This window comes from Oncorhynchus mykiss, chromosome 1 (genome assembly GCF_013265735.2).
Source record: "Oncorhynchus mykiss isolate Arlee chromosome 1, USDA_OmykA_1.1, whole genome shotgun sequence".
In the NCBI taxonomy this organism is placed as follows: Eukaryota; Metazoa; Chordata; class Actinopteri; order Salmoniformes; family Salmonidae; genus Oncorhynchus; species Oncorhynchus mykiss.
Window position 1 is genome coordinate 8,495,718 of NC_048565.1, and position 20,933 is coordinate 8,516,650.

The following is a 20,933-nucleotide window of genomic DNA, read 5'->3' on the forward strand; positions in this document are numbered from 1 at the left end:
ATAACTGCTCGAGGTGTTCAGAATGATCTGCTCACACTGTATTTGTCAATGTGGGTACAAACAGGATTTGGACAAGATCAGGACAAAGGATCCAGGGGAAGATCCCTGGAAAAAGTGAGAACCAGGGGAAGAACAGGACTCATCACAATGAACACAATCACTGAGGCTGTGTGCCATAATTACAACTCTTGAACTGAATGGAGGGCATCCAGCATTCTGTAGACGTTACAGATGTTATTGTTTATTGACGTGAAATTAGATTGAATGTAGACAGTGGTAAGACGTATCAAATAAAAAGGAAAGGCAACAAGGACTTAACATAAAACAACTTCACGTTAGGGGAAAAATATATATATATAAACACAACATGCAACAATTTCAAAGATTTTACTGACTTGGTTCATATGTCAAATTGAAATAAATTCATTAGGCCCTAATCTATGGATTTCACATGGCCGGGCTCAGCCAATCGGAATGAGTTTTTCCTCTCCAAAAGGGCTTTACTCCTTGGCAACCCTAACCCCCCCCCCCCCCCTCCAACAGGTGAAGAAGTCAGATGTGGAGGTCCTGGGCTGGCGTCGTCTGTGGTTGTGAGGCCGGGTGGACGTCCTGCAAAATTCTCTAAAAATGAAGTTGGAGGCATCTTTTTGTAGAGAAATTAACATTGAAGTGTCTTGCAACAGCTCTGGTGGACATTCCAATGGCACGTTATCTCAAAACATGTGGCATTGTGTTGTGACAAAACTGCACATTTTAGAGTGGCCTTTTATTGTCCCCAGATAATGTGTAATGATCGTCGTGTTTAATCAGCTTCTTGATAAGCCACACCTGTCAGGTGGGTTATTTTGGCAGAGGAGAAATGCTCACTAACAGGTATGTCAACAAATGTGCACAGAACAATATTTTTTTGTGTGTGTGTATATGAAATATTTCTGGGCTTTTGTTTATTTCAGCTCATGAAACACGGGACCAACACTTTACATGTTGCATTTTATATTTTAGTTCTGTATACTTGAACTACCTACTTACAGTATTAAAATGATATGACACCAAATATATGTTTGCGAGACCTATCCACCAATTATGTCTTGTATTTCAGGGAAATGATCTCTCTGGTATGTCTAGATTAAGCCAACAGGCTGCTTGTAGCAGTGTAGACGTGGGTATTATCTGAACAGAACGGTCTCCCCACCCCCATTCTGCTTGTATTACATATGACGTCTTGAGAGGAAAACGCATAACATTGGGCAAACAAACAAACAACTTCCTTTGGCTAAATGCAGCACCACAAACAGGTTTTTTTTGCCTTTTTGCATTATCAAAGTACCAGATCAGTCGCATCCAAATCGTACTCTATGACTCCATTATCTCTGGCACGAGACCGATTGACAAAACCGTGTTCCCATGGCCTCGTTTCTATATAGTCCTTATGGGAAAAGATCAGGTCAATCAATTTATAAAAGGCTGCTGAATACTGCTTGATATTTCTATACAAGCAGTAAGAATATATACAATATTAGAACTCCTCACCTTCTGATACAGAGGCATACAGATATGCAGGCTACCAAAATAATGTTTTAACATGTTGGATGGTGATGATACGGATGGTGATCTATACATTTTTTTACACACACACACACAACGCATTCCTTCGTAGTTGGTGTCGAGCCCTTTCTCACAGTGATGAGTGTAAACCGCAGTCGGAGGATGTCTCCGGCATTCTACCACCCCGTACAGACTTAACTACAGTGAAGTCTACTGCAATGTTCCTGTGAAATCTATGTCGTCGGTTAGCCCAAAAACACGCGATGACACTGCTCAGTAAATCAGGTTAAACATACAACAAACGGATTATTATGGTGATTTGCATTCTAAACTTAAAGAGGGAGATAAAACTAATTTTTATTAAATCGGGGACTTCCAAATTAAACACACAGTCTCGGGTGAGTCTCCAGCGTGAGTCTCCAGCGTGAGTCTCCAGCGTGAGTCTCTGCTGCTGCAAGCCTGTAGGGTGAGTGGGGAGGGAGAGGCGGGGGGAAACCGGGTGACCTGTCCGTCAACTCAGGCCAACCAATCAGGCGCGTCATGGTCATCGGGACGAGGCTCCTGCAGCTGGACCACCACCGTCTCAGTCTCCACGGTGACGTCCTCCTCCTCGCTGTCGTCGCTGGTGTCTTCGTACTCCGAGGACTCCTGATCGGGCTCGGAGCGAGAGGCCCCTGACGTGGCGCCGAAGCCGTGGCCGCTGGCGGAGGCCAGGGAGCGCAGCAGCGGAGTGCTCTCAGACACCTCGTTCTCCTCGGTCCCGCTGTCGTCCTCCGAGTCCGAGTCGCCTGCGGAGGGGACCACCTTCTGCTTGCACACGGGACATGTCTTCTTGGTCTTGGTTAGCCAGGGGTCCACGCATTTGCTGTGGTAAGCTATAGGGAGGGAGAGGAGAAACGACCCAGGTCATTACAATCAGAGGCAGCATCATGGAGATGTTTATCCCTGGATACAGATCACTAGGGTTGGAAATCACAAGGTAATCCTGAGTTCAAATGTAAAATCGGTTCATTTCCTCCCAATAAGTCATGAATTAATTCAAGTTCACAAAACTCAAAATACGGATGTGACATTGAATTCTATTCAAGACGTTCCCTAAAGTTAAGCAGTGCCCGATGTCCAGGAGCCTAGTGTGGTATAGAGCTTCGACCAGCCTCCTATTAGAAGCAGCAAAGTGAGCCGGAGCCAAATGGATGATTTTCTGGGATGATGAAGAAGCCGGGCATGGTTCCAGGACCAGCACGGGGTGTTCCCACAGATATCACGTTCACATGACCTAGTGGGTGTGTCTGTTGGAGGTAGAGGACAGTTGGTTGTTGGGTGTAGAGGACAGTAGGTTGTTGGGGGGGGTAGAGGACAGCAGGTTATGGGGGGGGGGGTAGAGGAAAGTAGGTTATGGGGGGGGGGGGGGGGTAGAGGAAAGTAGGTTATGGGGGGGGGGGGGGTAGACGACAGTAGGTTGGGGGGTAGAAGACAGTAGGTTTTTTTGGGGGGGGGTAGAGGACAGCAGGTTATGGGGGGGGGGGTAGAGGAAAGTAGGTTATGGGGGGGGGGGTAGAGGACAGTAGGTTGTTGGGGGAGGGGGGTAGAGGACAGTAGGTTGTTTGGGGTGTGTGTTAGGGGGGGGGGGGGGGGGGGTAGAGGACAGTAGGTTGTTGGGGGTGTGTGTTAGGGGGGGAGGTAGAGGACAGTAGGTTGTTGGGGGGGGGTGTAGAGGACAGTAGGTTGTTGGGGGTAGAGGACAGTAGGTTGTTGGGGGTGTGTGTTGGGGGGGTAGAGGGCAGTAGTGTGTTGGGGGGGTAGAGGGCAGCAGGTTGTTGGGTGTATGTGTTGGGGGGGTAGAGGGCAGTAGTGTGTTGGGGGTGTGTGGCATGGGGCAGGTCAGGCTCACCGTGGGAGCAGGGAAGAACCCGGAGCTTGTCTCCATCCTCATACTCGTCGAGGCAGATGGCGCAGACATCGTAGACGTCGCCTGGGTCAAAAACACAAAGCTCAAAGGCAGGACAAACAGAAACATCCTCCTAATAAAGACATTGTGTTGCCTGCATTTATTTAAACGATGAGCTGAGTCAGAATACTGACCACTGACTCATTCACCTACATTCTCACACTGGTCATTCATCTACATTCTCACACTGGTCATTCCCCTACATTCTCACACCACACTGGTCATTCCCCTACATTCTCACACTGGTCATTCCCCTACATTCTCACACCACACTGGTCATTCCCCTACATTCTCACACTGGTCATTCCCCTACATTCTCACACTGGTCATTCCCCTACATTCTCACACCACACTGGTCATTCCTCTACATTCTCACACTGGTCATTCATCTACATTCTCACACTGACACTGGTCATTCCCCTACATTCTCACACCACACTGGTCATTCCCCTACATTCTCACACCACACTGGTCATTCCCCTACATTCTCACATCACACTGGTCATTCCCCTACATTCTCACACCACACTGATCATTCCCCTACATTCTCACACAGGTCATTCCCCTACATTCTCACACAGGTCATTCCCCACAGAAATGACCTGTGTGAGAATGTAGAGGAATGACCAGTGTGAGAATGTAGGGGAATGACCTGTGTGAGAATGTAGAGGAATGACCAGTGTGAGAATGTAGGGGAATGACCAGTGTGGTGTGAGAATGTAGGGGAATGACCAGTGTGAGAATGTAGGGGAATGACCTGTGTGAGAATGTAGGGGAACGACCAGTGTGAGAATGTAGGGGAATGACCAGTGTGAGAATGTAGGGGAATGACCAGTGTGAGAATGTAGGGGAATGACCAGTGTGAGAATGTAGGGGAATGACCAGTGTGAGAATATAGAGGAATGACCAGTGTGAGAATGTAGGGGAATGACCAGTGTGGTGTGAGAATGTAGGGCAATGACCAGTGTGGTGTGAGAATGTAGAGGAATGACCAGTGTGGTGTGAGAATGTAGGGCAATGACCAGTGTGGTGTGAGAATGTAGGGGAATGACCAGTGTGGTGTGAGAATGTAGGGCAATGACCAGTGTGGTGTGAGAATGTAGGGCAATGACCAGTGTGGTGTGAGAATGTAGAGGAATGACCAGTGTGGTGTGAGAATGTAGGGGAATGACCAGTGTGGTGTGAGAATGTAGGGGAATGACCAGTGTGAGAATGTAGAGGAATGACCAGTGTGGTGTGAGAATGTTGGCGGAATGACCAGTGTGAGAATGTAGGGGAATGACCAGTGTGGTGTGAGAATGTAGGGGAATGACCAGTGTGAGAATGTAGGGGAATGACCAGTGTGAGAATGTAGGGGAATGACCAGTGTGAGAATATAGAGGAATGACCAGTGTGAGAATGTAGGGGAATGACCAGTGTGGTGTGAGAATGTAAGGCAATGACCAGTGTGGTGTGAGAATGTAGAGGAATGACCAGTGTGGTGTGAGAATGTAGGGCAATGACCAGTGTGGTGTGAGAATGTAGGGGAATGACCAGTGTGGTGTGAGAATGTAGGGCAATGACCAGTGTGGTGTGAGAATGTAGGGCAATGACCAGTGTGGTGTGAGAATGTAGAGGAATGACCAGTGTGGTGTGAGAATGTAGGGGAATTACCAGTGTGGTGTGAGAATGTAGGGGAATGACCAGTGTGAGAATGTAGAGGAATGACCAGTGTGGTGTGAGAATGTTGGCGGAATGACCAGTGTGAGAATGTAGGGGAATGAGCAGTGTGGTGTGAGAATGTAGGGGAATGACCAGTGTGAGAATGTAGGGGAATGACCAGTGTGGTGTGAGAATGTAGGGGAATGACCAGTGTGAGAATGTAGAGGAATGACCAGTGTGAGAATGTAGAGGAATTACCTGTGTGGTGTGAGAATGTAGGGGAATGACCAGTGTGAGAATGTAGGGGAATGACCAGTGTGAGAATGTAGGGGAATGACCTGTGTATTCTCACACTGGTCATTCCCCTACATTCTCACACCACACTGGTCATTCCCCTACATTCTCACACCACACTGGTCATTCCCCTACATTCTCACACCACACTGGTCATTCCCCTACATTCTCACACCACACAGGTCATTCCCCTACATTCTCACACCACACTGGTCATTCCCCTACATTCTCACACTGGTCATTCCTCTACATTCTCACACCACACTGGTCATTCCTCTACATTCTCACACCACATTCCCCTACATTCTCACACTGGTCATTCCCCTACATTCTCACACTGGTCATTCCCCTACATTCTCACACCACACTGGTCATTCCCCTACATTCTCACACCACACTGGTCATTCCTCTACATTCTCACACAGGTCATTCCCCTACATTCTCACACCACACTGGTCATTCCCCTACATTCTCACACCACACTGGTCATTCCCCTACATTCTCACACTGGTCATTCCCCTACATTCTCACACTGGTCATTCCCCTACATTCTCACACCACACTGGTCATTCCCCTACATTCTCACACCACACTGGTCATTCCCCTACATTCTCACACTGGTCATCCCCCTACATTCTCACACCACACTGGTCATTCCCCTACATTCTCACACCACACTGGTCATTCCCCTACATTCTCACACAGGTCATTCCCCTACATTCTCACACAGGTCATTCCCCTACATTCTCACACCACACTGGTCATTCCCCTACATTCTCACACAGGTCATTCCCCTACATTCTCACACCACACAGGTCATTCCCCTACATTCTCACACTGGTCATTCCTCTACATTCTCACACCACACTGGTCATTCCTCTACATTCTCACACCACATTCCCCTACATTCTCACACTGGTCATTCCCCTACATTCTCACACTGGTCATTCCCCTACATTCTCACACCACACTGGTCATTCCCCTACATTCTCACACCACACTGGTCATTCCTCTACATTCTCACACTGGTCATTCATCTACATTCTCACACTGACACTGGTCATTCCCCTACATTCTCACACCACACTGGTCATTCCCCTACATTCTCACACCACACAGGTCATTCCCCTACATTCTCACACCACACTGGTCATTCCCCTACATTCTCACACCACACTGGTCATTCCCCTACATTCTCACATCACACTGGTCATTCCCCTACATTCTCACACCACACTGATCATTCCCCTACATTCTCACACAGGTCATTCCCCTACATTCTCACACAGGTCATTCCCCACAGAAATGACCTGTGTGAGAATGTAGAGGAATGACCAGTGTGAGAATGTAGGGGAATGACCTGTGTGAGAATGTAGAGGAATGACCAGTGTGAGAATGTAGGGGAATGACCAGTGTGGTGTGAGAATGTAGGGGAATGACCAGTGTGAGAATGTAGGGGAATGACCTGTGTGAGAATGTAGGGGAATGACCAGTGTGAGAATGTAGGGGAATGACCAGTGTGAGAATGTAGGGGAATGACCAGTGTGAGAATGTAGGGGAATGACCAGTGTGAGAATATAGAGGAATGACCAGTGTGAGAATGTAGGGGAATGACCAGTGTGGTGTGAGAATGTAGGGCAATGACCAGTGTGGTGTGAGAATGTAGAGGAATGACCAGTGTGGTGTGAGAATGTAGGGCAATGACCAGTGTGGTGTGAGAATGTAGGGGAATGACCAGTGTGGTGTGAGAATGTAGGGCAATGACCAGTGTGGTGTGAGAATGTAGGGCAATGACCAGTGTGGTGTGAGAATGTAGAGGAATGACCAGTGTGGTGTGAGAATGTAGGGGAATGACCAGTGTGGTGTGAGAATGTAGGGGAATGACCAGTGTGAGAATGTAGAGGAATGACCAGTGTGGTGTGAGAATGTTGGCGGAATGACCAGTGTGAGAATGTAGGGGAATGACCAGTGTGGTGTGAGAATGTAGGGGAATGACCAGTGTGAGAATGTAGGGGAATGACCAGTGTGAGAATGTAGGGGAATGACCAGTGTGAGAATATAGAGGAATGACCAGTGTGAGAATGTAGGGGAATGACCAGTGTGGTGTGAGAATGTAGGGCAATGACCAGTGTGGTGTGAGAATGTAGAGGAATGACCAGTGTGGTGTGAGAATGTAGGGCAATGACCAGTGTGGTGTGAGAATGTAGGGGAATGACCAGTGTGGTGTGAGAATGTAGGGCAATGACCAGTGTGGTGTGAGAATGTAGGGCAATGACCAGTGTGGTGTGAGAATGTAGAGGAATGACCAGTGTGGTGTGAGAATGTAGGGGAATGACCAGTGTGGTGTGAGAATGTAGGGGAATGACCAGTGTGAGAATGTAGAGGAATGACCAGTGTGGTGTGAGAATGTTGGCGGAATGACCAGTGTGAGAATGTAGGGGAATGACCAGTGTGGTGTGAGAATGTAGGGGAATGACCAGTGTGAGAATGTAGGGGAATGACCAGTGTGGTGTGAGAATGTAGGGGAATGACCAGTGTGAGAATGTAGAGGAATGACCAGTGTGAGAATGTAGAGGAATTACCTGTGTGGTGTGAGAATGTAGGGGAATGACCAGTGTGAGAATGTAGGGGAATGACCAGTGTGAGAATGTAGGGGAATGACCTGTGTATTCTCACACTGGTCATTCCCCTACATTCTCACACCACACTGGTCATTCCCCTACATTCTCACACCACACTGGTCATTCCCCTACATTCTCACACCACACTGGTCATTCCCCTACATTCTCACACCACACAGGTCATTCCCCTACATTCTCACACCACACTGGTCATTCCCCTACATTCTCACACTGGTCATTCCTCTACATTCTCACACCACACTGGTCATTCCTCTACATTCTCACACCACATTCCCCTACATTCTCACACTGGTCATTCCCCTACATTCTCACACTGGTCATTCCCCTACATTCTCACACCACACTGGTCATTCCCCTACATTCTCACACCACACTGGTCATTCCTCTACATTCTCACACAGGTCATTCCCCTACATTCTCACACCACACTGGTCATTCCCCTACATTCTCACACCACACTGGTCATTCCCCTACATTCTCACACTGGTCATTCCCCTACATTCTCACACTGGTCATTCCCCTACATTCTCACACCACACTGGTCATTCCCCTACATTCTCACACCACACTGGTCATTCCCCTACATTCTCACACAGGTCATTCCCCTACATTCTCACACAGGTCATTCCCCTACATTCTCACACCACACTGGTCATTCCCCTACATTCTCACACTGGTCATCCCCCTACATTCTCACACCACACTGGTCATTCCCCTACATTCTCACACCACACTGGTCATTCCCCTACATTCTCACACAGGTCATTCCCCTACATTCTCACACAGGTCATTCCCCTACATTCTCACACCACACTGGTCATTCCCCTACATTCTCACACAGGTCATTCCCCTACATTCTCACACCACACAGGTCATTCCCCTACATTCTCACACAGGTCATTCCCCTACATTCTCACACAGGTCATTCCCCTACATTCTCACACCACACTGGTCATTCCCCTACATTCTCACACCACACTGGTCTTTCCCCTACATTCTCACACCACACTGGTCATTCCCCTACATTCTCACACTGGTCATTCCCCTACATTCTCACACTGGTCATTCCCCTACATTCTCACACTGGTCATTCCTCTATATTCTCACACTGGTCATTCCTCTACATTCTAACACCACACTGGTCATTCCCCTACATTCTAACACCACACTGGTCATTCCCCCACATTCTAACACCACACTGGTCATTCCCCCACATTCTAACACCACACTGGTCATTCCCCTACATTCTCACACCACACTGGTCATTCCCCTACATTCTAACACCACACTGGTCATTCCCCCACATTCTAACACCACACTGGTCATTCCCCTACATTCTCACACCACACTGGTCATTCCCCTACATTCTAACACCACACTGGTCATTCCCCTACATTCTCACACCACACTGGTCATTCCTCTACATTCTCACACCACACTGGTCATTCCTCTACATTCTCACACCACACTGGTCATTCCCCTACATTCTCACACAGGTCATTCCTCTACATTCTCACACCACACTGGTCATTCCCCTACATTCTCACATCACACTGGTCATTCCCCTACATTCTCACACCACACTGGTCAAGGACCATATCACCTCCACCCTACCTGACACCCTAGACCCACTCCAATTTGCTTACCGCCCAAATAGGTCCACAGACGATGCAATCTCAACCACACTGCACACTGCCCTAACCCATCTGGACAAGAGGAATACCTATGTGAGAATGCTGTTCCTCGACTACAGCTCGGCATTCAACACCATAGTACCCTCCAAGCTCGTCATCAAGCTCGAGACCCTGGGTCTCGACCCCGCCCTGTGCAACTGGGTACTGGACTTCCTGACGGGCCGCCCCCAGGTGGTGAGGGTAGGCAACAACATCTCCTCCCCGCTGATCCTCAACACTGGGGCCCCACAAGGGTGCGTTCTGAGCCCTCTCCTGTACTCCCTGTTCACCCACGACTGCGTGGCCACGCACGCCTCCAACTCAATCATCAAGTTTGCGGACGACACAACAGTGGTAGGCTTGATTACCAACAACGACGAGACGGCCTACAGGGAGGAGGTGAGGGCCCTCGGAGTGTGGTGTCAGGAAAATAACCTCACACTCAACGTCAACAAAACTAAGGAGATGATTGTGGACTTCAGGAAACAGCAGAGGGAACACCCCCCTATCCACATCGATGGAACAGTAGTGGAGAGGGTAGCAAGTTTTAAGTTCCTCGGCATACACATCACAGACAAACTGAATTGGTCCACTCATACAGACAGCATCGTGAAGAAGGCGCAGCAGCGCCTCTTCAACCTCGGGAGGCTGAAGAAATTCGGCTTGTCACCAAAAGCACTCACAAACTTCTACAGATGCACAATCGAGAGCATCCTGGCGGGCTGTATCACCGCCTGGTATGGCAACTGCACCGCCCTCAACCGTAAGGCTCTCCAGAGGGTAGTGAGGTCTGCACAACGCATCACCGGGGGCAAACTACCTGCCCTCCAGGACACCTACACCACCCGATGTCACAGGAAGGCCATAAAGATCATCAAGGACATCAACCACCCGAGCCACTGCCTGTTCACCCCGCTATCATCCAGAAGGCGAGGTCAGTACAGGTGCATCAAAGCTGGGACCGAGAGACTGAAAAACAGCTTCTATCTCAAGGCCATCAGACTGTTAAACAGCCACCACTAACACTGAGTGGCTGCTGCCAACACACTGACTCAACTCCAGCCACTTTAATAATGGGAATTGATGGGAAATGATGTAAATATATCACTAGCCACTTTAAACAATGCTACCTTATATAATGTTACTTACCCTACATTATTAATCTCATATGCATACGTATATACTGTACTCTATATCATCGACTGTATCCTTATGTAATACATGTATCACTAGCCACTTTAAACTATGCCACTTTGTTTAGATACTCATCTTATTTGTACATACTGTACTCGATACCATCTACTGTATCTTGCCTATGCTGCTCTGTACCATCACTCATTCATATATCCTTATGTACATATTCTTTATCCCCTTACACTGTGTACAAGACAGTAGTTTTGGAATTGTTAGTTAGATTACTTGTTATTACTGCATTGTCGGAACTAGAAGCACAAGCATTTCGCTACACTCGCATTAACATCTGCTAACCATGTGTATGTGACAAATAAAATTTGATTTGATTTGGTCATTCCCCTACATTCTCACACTGGTCATTCCCCTACATTCTCACACCACACTGGTCATTCCCCTACATTCTCACACAGGTCATTCCTCTATATTCTCACACAGGTCATTCCCCTACATTCTCACACCACACTGGTCATTCCTCTACATTCTCACACTGGTCATTCCCCTACATTCTCACACCACACTGGTCATTCCTCTACATTCTCACACCACACTGGTCATTCCCCTACATTCTCACACAGGTCATTCCTCTACATTCTCACACCACACTGGTCATTCCCCTACATTCTCACACCACACTGGTCATTCCCCTACATTCTCACACAGGTCATTCCTCTATATTCTCACACAGGTCATTCCCCTACATTAGTCTTGTACTAAGTTCTCACTCTTTCCAAAATGGCTGCCAGGTAGGCGGCTGATGAATAGGGCCTAGGCGCATTTCCTTTTTCAGTCCTGACGTCCCGGAGGACTTCTTGAAAAAACGCTGGGCCCTCTCTTACAAGCCCAGGAATTCTAAATGCACTCCCTTTCGAAATTCCACAGCATTCTTCCCTGCCACTTCGCTTGTGGGGAGGAGGATGTGCAGCGCTGTGGAGGGGCCGGTGTTTATGCAAGCTTTAAATGAGCATGTTTTTGGCTGTTCCCCAGTATCTGTGCCAGGACTGCATGTGACCGTATAAGGATGAGGAGTCAAGGCCACTCCCCCCTTCAATAACGTCACTCTCCCTCTTTTTTTTTTGTGCCTTTCCTCTGTCCCCTTCTTTATATCTGCCCCCCCCCCCCCCTTGCCTCTGTCTCGTTCACTTTTTCTCAGACTGTCTCTGTCGCCTTTCTCCAACTCTCTTGCTTCTCTCTGTTTGTCACACTTCCTTTCTTTTGATAATTCGCCGAGTCTCTCTTCCTTCTCTCTCCCTCGCTCTCTCCCTCACTCTCTCCCTTGCTCTCTCCCTCCCTTCTCTCTCCCTCGCTCTCTCCCTTCTCTCTCCCTCGCTCTCTCTTCCTTCTCTCTCCCTCGCTCTCTCCCTCGCTCTCTCCCTCGCTCTCTCCCTCGCTCTCTCCCTCGCTCTCTCCCTCGCTCTCTCCCTCGCTCTCTCCCTCGCTCTCTCCCTCGCTCTCTCCCTCCCTCGCTCTCTCCCTTCCTTCTCTCTCCCTCTCTAACCCAGTGCTGGACAAAGGGGTGAGAGAAGGGGAGCGTTTTATAAAAGCCATGGGTCCAGCACACTCAGGAAATGCTGAACTGTGTCGCTGGGCTATTCTGAGTGAAGCACTAAGCAGAAAAATACTTCCGACACCACAAACTCAGTGGTGCACTGCTTAGTATTACTAGTTGTATTAAGTAAGACATAGTGAATAACACAAAGGCACAAAACACAGTGACATCTAAGACCTGCTCCGCAGCGTAACAGCTCAGTTTAATAATCTGACATAGCAAAGTAAAACAACACGTTTGCCTTATGGTCAGTACTCCATTCAGTTTGTTTAAAAAAAATAATATTTTTTATTTATTTATTTAACTAGGAAAGTCAGTTAAAAACAAAATTCTTATTTACATTGACTGCCTACCCCGGGCCACACCCGGAACGACGGTGGGCCAATTGTACGCCGCGCTATGGGACTCCCAATCACGGCCGGTTGTGATACATCCTGGATTTGAACCAGGGACTGTAGTGACGCCTCTAGTGACGCCTCTAACACAGCGATGCAGTGCCTTGCGCCACTCGCGAGTCCAAACTGGCCTCACTTCAAGTTCATTTTACTTTACAGTCCTCATATTATGGTTTCTACATTACTACGAGGGCCTTTTCCGATTGGTCTGATTTCAGTATATTTTCCAAGGCCACTGTCCCCATCAAGCAGTTCAAGTTTGTGTCGGTCAGAGAGAATCATGGCGGCAGAATTATCTGGTTGAGAAAAATTCACTGTCTGACCATCACTTCTCACAAAAGCAAAGGGATTAAACTACTCAGGCTGGTGTGAGCATTTTTACTCACATTTCCTGGAACTTTACACTCAATGTATTTAGTACTGTTGGTAGTGATGATATCACTATTTACATTAGATACATCACAAGTCAAAATATGTGGGAACGAAGGATTCAATTAACGTTGTTTTTTAAACTCAGCAGCGTAAAAAAAATAAAAAATAATAAAAATAATAATTGAAGCATTAAAACCTTCAACCATTTGGAAGAGTCTCTGTTTAGCCAGTAATGTTAAAATCAGACTCTGCATACAGTTTGATTAACACTTTATTATCCCATTATCGCTGATTGCGACAGGCTCTTTTCAACACAACCTTCCCCAGACATCGTGTTGAAGAGGCCCCTAAGGGGTTTTGGGGGCCAGTAGTTTAAAAAGAGCCAGAAGGTCAATGCAAGTCCTCCATTTTGCTCCATCCAGTCAACCAGCATTCCTTGGTCTTAGGAAGAATCATACTGCACTACTGAAGTAATCAGAGCGAGGAGACAACAATGCACACTTGTGACTTTGTGTGACGGGCACAGATCTGCGCAGCTACCTACAGATAGAAGGGCTGTAATATCACCATCTTCCTGCCTCACTGTTCACAAAGCCTCAGAGTGTATATATTCAGCCCAGGGCTGGAACAGGGGAAGGGAGGAGCACACACAGTGACTCATCAGTCAGAGAGCCCCGGGGAGAGACGCAGAGGGCAGGGGTCAGAGGGAGAGCCCGGTCCCTCTCAGACATGGAGCAACGAGGTACCACCGTTGAGTGGTTTTAGAAGGGTGAACTAGAGCGAGGGGAAATTAATCTCCCTGGCTTTCTCTGGTATTGGGAGGTTGTTGTGTCTGCTCCTCATCTGGTGGCGACACCAAACACACACCCTCTGCCTTAACCAGGGGCGGCAGGGTAGCCTAGTAACCGTTGGACTAGTAACCGGAAGGTTGCAAGTTCAAACCCCCGAGCTGACGAGGTACAAATCTGTCGTTCTGCCCCTGAACAGGCAGTTAACCCACTGTTCCTAGGTCGTCATTGAAAATAAGAATTTGTTCTTAACTGACTTGCCTGGTTAAATAAAGGTAAAATAAAAAGAGCCGGAAAGACAGTCAAAAAGCACACAGTAAGCTGATATGGATGATGCATGGGCTAGCAATAAGGCTACACCAAAGTCAATACTCGAGGAGCTATAAAACATCCTAAGAAGGAACTAAAACTAGGGATAGCATCAAAGCTAATTCAAGGGCTAACAACAAGACTAGCAAACGGTTATCATCAACACAAGGGTACAAAAATGGCACACAAGTACTAGGCCCTATGCTCCAGAATTAGCTAACGTTAGAATTACATCATGTTTACCAGCCTAGTATTATTGTATGCCTTTACATAATACTCAAAGGACTAGTATTGTGTGGTAATTACGCTGCTATTGACACAGGTACCAGTCTATTCAGAGCCCCTCCATTGTGCTCTATATGTACAGTGTGTTCTGTCTCATCTCCAGACATGCAAGTCTGACATCATTCCACGCCCGTCTCCCCCTCTCTCTCTCTCTCTCTCTCACACACACACGCCAAATTCCTCATTAACGCTGCAGGCTAGACGCACCGCTCTGCAACGGCACAGACAATACGCTAGGCCCGGCTAATCAGCTAGCATCTCGCCCACGTGTCACCCCGCTGCCCATAGAAGCCTGCATCGCTCAGTTAAGGGAATTAATACTCGCTTTATTCACACCACTGGAGGTATAATTGCATCAGTGCACACTGTGCTTCTCTGGGACGAGTCTCTCAGCCCCAAACATCCCCTGGAATGACAGGGAAAACAAGTCAAAAGACCTAGCGTGCTAATACTCCAGTGTGATATCAAAGATACTGGTGGTAACGAACTGAAGATAGTTCATCTGCGTCATTTCCAAAGGGAGCATATGAACACAGTGGGTGGAACAAGTAAGGAGGTGGGTCAGAGCCAAGCACGAACGAGCGAGATCCTATTGGTGTGTTTTTAGCATGTATCTGCATATTTCCGTTAAGGAACGCCTACTCTGAAGTGCGTGTACCCAATAACTCAATTCGCCCTAAACAATGCAGTTTTTTTGGAAGCTTTGGCAAAGGGTCGTCTACAAAACGTATATACACTCTGTTCGTTTGGCAAAGGGTCGTCTACAAAACGTATATACACTCTGTTCGTTTGGCAAAGGGTCGTCTACAAAGCGTATATACACTCTGTTCGTTTGGCAAAGGGTCGTCTACAAAACGTATATACACTCTGTTCGTTTGGCAAAGGGTCGTCTACAAAACGTATATACACTCTGTTCGTTTGGCAAAGGGTCGTCTACAAAACGTATATACACTCTGTTCGTTTGGCAAAGGGTCGTCTACAAAGCGTATATACACTCTGTTCGTTTGGCAAAGGGTCGTCTACAAAACGTATATACACTCTGTTCGTTTGGCAAAGGGTCGTCTACAAAGCGTATATACACTCTGTTCGTTTGGCAAAGGGTCGTCTACAAAACGTATATACACTCTGTTCGTTTGGCAAAGGGTCGTCTACAAAACGTATATACACTCTGTTCGTTTGGCAAAGGGTCGTCTACAAAACGTATATACACTCTGTTCGTTTGGCAAAGGGTCGTCTACAAAACGTATATACACTCTGTTCGTTTGGCAAAGGGTCGTCTACAAAACGTATATACACTCTGTTCGTTTGGCAAAGGGTCGTCTGCAAAACGTATATACACTCTGTTCGTGACAGATATTAGTTTTGGAAACAGAATATTTATTCGATGTGAAAATGTTTTTATTTATTTTTTAATTTTTTAAAAGGTCGTCCCAGTTTCATCTAGCTCCCTCTTCCTGCTACTGGACTTCCTCTCATATTTGGTGATGACTGGAAGTTCTAAAAACAGATGCTTTGGATTTATACCCCCATTTATTTAACAAGGCAAGTCAGTTAAGAACAAATTCTTATCTTCAATGACGGCCTTGTTCAGTGGGTTAACTGCCCTGTTCAGGGGCAGAACGACAGATTTTCACCGTGTCAGCTCGGGGGATCCAATATTGCAACCGCACAGTTAACTAGTCCAACGCAATAACGACCTGCCTCTTTCTTGTTGCAAATGCAGTAAACCAAGGTAAAAATCACTAGCTGGCATTAAACGACAGAATGACAGATTTGTACCTTGTCAGCTCGGGGATTTGAACTTGCAACCTTCCGGTTACTAGTCCAACGCTCTAACCACTAGGCTACCCTGCATGAACTATCTAGGTTTCCCCTTTTATCTGTGGTGATACCATTATATTAGCATTAGCATTATTAACACTGGCTGTAGGTTAGATGTGTTATCAGCAAAGGACATAGAGGCCAGTGAAGAGAGAAGTTGATTTTAATTGTCTGACTTATAGGCACTTGTGGGAGATGATATGATAAAATCATTGTGGCGCGTGGTTCCCATCTTCAATTAACATTTTCATTTTGCAGTGTGCACAGACTGGTTCCAATCCAAAGCCCTTAGTGACAGGCCTTCTCTTTCAGTTGTCCACACATACACACACAGCCAATGAGGACCAGGCCCCACAAAACCATTCAAAACAGACAGACGGCATCACAGTATCACACAGCCTGCTAAAACAAATCCCTAGAGACCAGACTCAGCAGGCATCAAGGTTTAGCTGAGGGGGAGGATACGGGTGGCTGAGGGCACCATTAGGCATCATTACCACATCGCAGCAGAAGCCAGAAAGCCAGCCAAGACAGAAGAACTCTGCTGTTGCAGAGTGGTGTTAGGGATAGCTAAAAATACCCCGGGCTGGAGAAAGTGAGCGCTGAGTTGGTATAAAAAGGTCGAAAAGAGCCGTTGGTGTAAACAATGAGCACAGAACGAGTCAGACGAGCGATTTTAGAAGGCTCCGTGAGTCATCGGCCGCCCCATGTAGAGAGGAATTATGGTGAGGCTGCAAGGTTTGGCTACGGACCAGTGCGAATCTGGGATGCCATTCCATCCCGGAACATCGCTCCGCTATACTAGTTATCCAGCTATTCACCTCCCATGTTGAAATGGCGCCAAGCTGGAAAACCCACTCCGGCCAATTAGGAACAACTAACAACATTGGAATACTCCCCTTCAGTCCTAAACAGGCCAATCAGCAGCGAGAAAACCCTCAGATCATAGTTTTAAATACAAAACAGTCCAATCTCTGTCGTTGATAACACTCAATTCTATCCCCTTACCTGCCACTACTTAAACGCTCTATAAAAACGTTGAGCCGGAGTCCCCAGAGACCCATTCTGTGCGATGATTGCAGGGATCCCGAGTTCAGGGCTTAAAAGGGTGATTTAGGTAGAGATTCGGTGTCCCCGCTTTGTATCGCCACAACACTGGCAGAGCGAACAGAAACCCAGCTAACTGATGGACCCGTTCCCTGGGACGTCTGAACTCTATGGAACGGCCGCAGAAACTGTCAGTTAGACAAGGGCTGTCGCACACACACACACCCCCACACACAGCCACACACACACACACACAGCCACACAGTTTGCCTCTCCTCAAAGCACATGCTACTGCCAGCCAGAGGGAGGAGTCCTGCCATACCCCCATTATAAGCTCTGCGAGGGGGCTACTTAGTATGCGCCAGCCAGACTCAGACAAAATCTCCTCAGTGTTCCCTGCACAGCAGATCTTTAATGGCTTCCCACCCCAAACCCGGCAGGAGCGTCTAAACTCCTTCCCAGTGTGAAAAGAGGACTGACATTCGCAGACTATCTTGGACAAACTCCTATTAGCAATGCAAAAACATGGACTATAAATTCCTCCTGCACTGAGAGAGACAAGAGTAAAATGGAGGAAAACCTCTCAAGTCCAGCAGTTTAAAAAACCTCCCTCAAGGTAACCAGAAGATGTATTTATATTGAGAGTGGCATTACTCACCTTCAGCCCTGTATTTAGTCTCAAGAGTAAGGAGTCTTAATCTGTGGGGTTGGCTTTTAGGAAAATCAAGCAGTATTTATTTCTATATATATATTTTTTAACCTTTATTTGACCAGAAAGGTCAATTAAGAACCAATTCTTATTTCCAATGACGGCCTGGCTAATCGTTCTGAAATGTCACCCTCACCGTGGCCCAGTCACATGACACAAGGCATAGCGTGTCTAGAGCCGGTTGAGGTTAGTTTGGAGTTCTCATTTTGGTACGAGCTGACCTGCTAGATCAGCGTTTACGGTCAACTGTTCGTAGAGGACAAAGGTCGACAGATTAATGCCCTCATACAAGGGTAAGTGTGCTCTCCGATCATAAAGCCAGATCTCAATCTTTGTATTGTTGACGCGTACAAAAAGGCAGGCAAACAAACACAAAACTATTTTAAGACTCTTTGTTCCCCTCAGCAGGGACGACCTGAACCTGTGCTGAAGCAGTTTCACATTAACGCAAAGTGAGAAAAACACAAGGGGATACCACACATCCCTAACAGACATTACTACAACAATTCACAGATGTAACAAGATCGGGGCATTACACAACATGAGGGGAGTGCCATCCCCATGCTTAACACAAAACTGTCCAGATTGCCATGGCGATAGCTTTTTCCCTCCATACCTTTCTTGTACTTGTGAATGGGGAGTTTCTTCAGTTGGTCCTTGCGCAAACGGCTTCTCCGAGCCCTGTGTCTGTCCTGGACAAACTTGGTGATCTGAGCGAGGAGGGGAAAAGTCAACAGTCAGTTAGGGAGTTTTTAAGCCCCTTAACCTCGTCGAAAAAAAAAACATCCTGATGAATACTCCACAAGAGTTTTTCTGAACCTCACAACGCCATTGTACTTCGAACCCTCTTGCCAAAAGTCTAACGTCGCTATTCGATTGACAGTTATTTTCAAATTATAAGAGAATTCTCTGCAGTTGAAAAATTCCACAACCAATACTAAAGCAATATTTGTATGTACAAGCATTTCACTACACTCGCATTAACATCTGCTAACCATGTGTATGTGACAAATAAAATTTGATTTGATTTACATTTTAACAGAATTACATTAATCAACGTTCTTGGGTCAATTCTGTTGGAAATGGGATGACTTGGGTAACTGGTTCTTCTTCTAGTAATAATGTTCGAGTGATCTAGAAAAAAAAATCGAATGAGCACGCGCTCTGCTATTTGTCCTAGCTTAATGACATCGTACTATGCCTAGTGCCCTCAGACCAGAACAACCTAGAAAAACTCCCTACTCCTGACATTTCCCACAGATCTGCCATGCCACCATTGACTCAATCACATTAACGAATGAACTCTACCAGTGTATTTGCCTACCATGAAAACAACGATGAGGATGAGGCAGATTCCCACGGTGATGAGGAAGGGGATCAGGTAGTATTCCAGAGGCAGGCTGAAGTCTGGCATGAGGACCACATGACCCCTGGAGAACAACAACAACAACAGCACCATTATGGAGATATATAGTGTTTACAATGTATCGTCGGCTATCTTTTCTAGGGAGTGTTTCCAAGCCACCGTGCTTCTACACCTGCATTGCCTGCTGTTTGGGGTTTTAGGCTGGGTTTCTGTACAGCACTTTGAGATATCAGCTGATGTACGAAGGGCTATAGAAATACATTTGATTTGATATCTTTGAGGAACTCGAGACATTTTGTTTTTTAAATCCCAGATTATCCACCGATCTCGGGCGGAGCGCTGGGAACGTGACGACACGTCTCCTTTACGACAAGTCAACACACTGTGTTACATCATTATGTCATAAAGATGGAAATATATTTATTTAAAAAGATGGACAATCCGGTTTATGTTGTCTTTCCACTGAATAACATTGAATAAAAGGAATATATTATTTAACAACATGACGCTGACAAGATTTATGTGGACATCATTGTTAGAGAGCCCAGTTAGACTGTGCCAGTTATGGTGCCTGTAATGTCCGAGGCTTGAATTATGTTGATAGACAATGGAAATAAGTTGTAGGTCTCCGACTCACCCCTTGTCGTATGTGTAGTCTTCTTTCAGGGAGTTGGCAGTCTCTTCACTAACAAACACTGATGGAATGTCAATTTGCTTCAAAATATCCACTAAATGGGAAAGGAGGAGAGGAAGTTATTTATACACATGTGGAGTGGCTACATACTGATGTCCATCATGAAATAACGAGACGTTTTGAAGGAAACGCCAAGACACGAGTCAGCTACTGGGGAAAAATACCGGAATAGAAAGAAGGGCCTGTTTGCTGTATATCAACGCAGTTCAACGTCTGGCCTTTTCTGAAAACATTTACTTAGATAGACCAAAACCATGGCGAACCCCAGATCTTTAAAGCTGTCAGATAAGGTAGTTTTCAGATAAGGTCGTTTTCAGTTGAGGTAGTTTTCAGTTGAGGTAGTTTTCAGATAAGGTCGTTTTCAGTTGAGGTAGTTTTCAGTTGAGGTAGTTTTCAGTTGAGGTAGTTTTCAGTTGAGGTAGTTTTCAGATAAGGTCGTTTTCAGTTGAGGTAGTTTTCAGTTGAGGTAGTTTTCAGATAAGGTCGTTTTCAGTTGAGGTAGTTTTCAGTTGAGGTAGTTTTCAGTTGAGGTAGTTTTCAGTTGAGGTAGTTTTCAGTTGAGGTAGTTTTCAGATAAGGTCGTTTTCAGTTGAGGTAGTTTTCAGTTGAGGTAGTTTTCAGATGTGGTAGTTTTCAGATGTGGTAGTTTTCAGTTGAGGTAGTT

At 46.6% G+C, this 20,933-nt stretch overlaps 1 protein-coding gene across 2 annotated transcripts in view; it reads right to left on the reverse strand.

Annotated features, from left to right (window-relative positions):
* Positions 1–207: 207 nt before the first annotated feature.
* The window catches only part of LOC110508833 (E3 ubiquitin-protein ligase RNF13), an 84,666-nt gene continuing 63,940 nt past the window's right edge, over positions 208–20,933 (reverse strand). For both annotated transcript variants that reach the window (XM_036987041.1, XM_036987109.1), the window contains exons 6-10: positions 20,213–20,303; positions 19,534–19,639; positions 18,826–18,919; positions 3,437–3,517; positions 208–2,420 (exon numbers count right to left, since the gene is read on the reverse strand). In XM_036987041.1, coding sequence (XP_036842936.1) covers positions 2,062–2,420; positions 3,437–3,517; positions 18,826–18,919; positions 19,534–19,639; positions 20,213–20,303 — 731 coding nt within the window. In that variant the 3' untranslated portion in view covers positions 208–2,061. The remainder of the gene's footprint in view (positions 2,421–3,436; positions 3,518–18,825; positions 18,920–19,533; positions 19,640–20,212; positions 20,304–20,933) is intronic.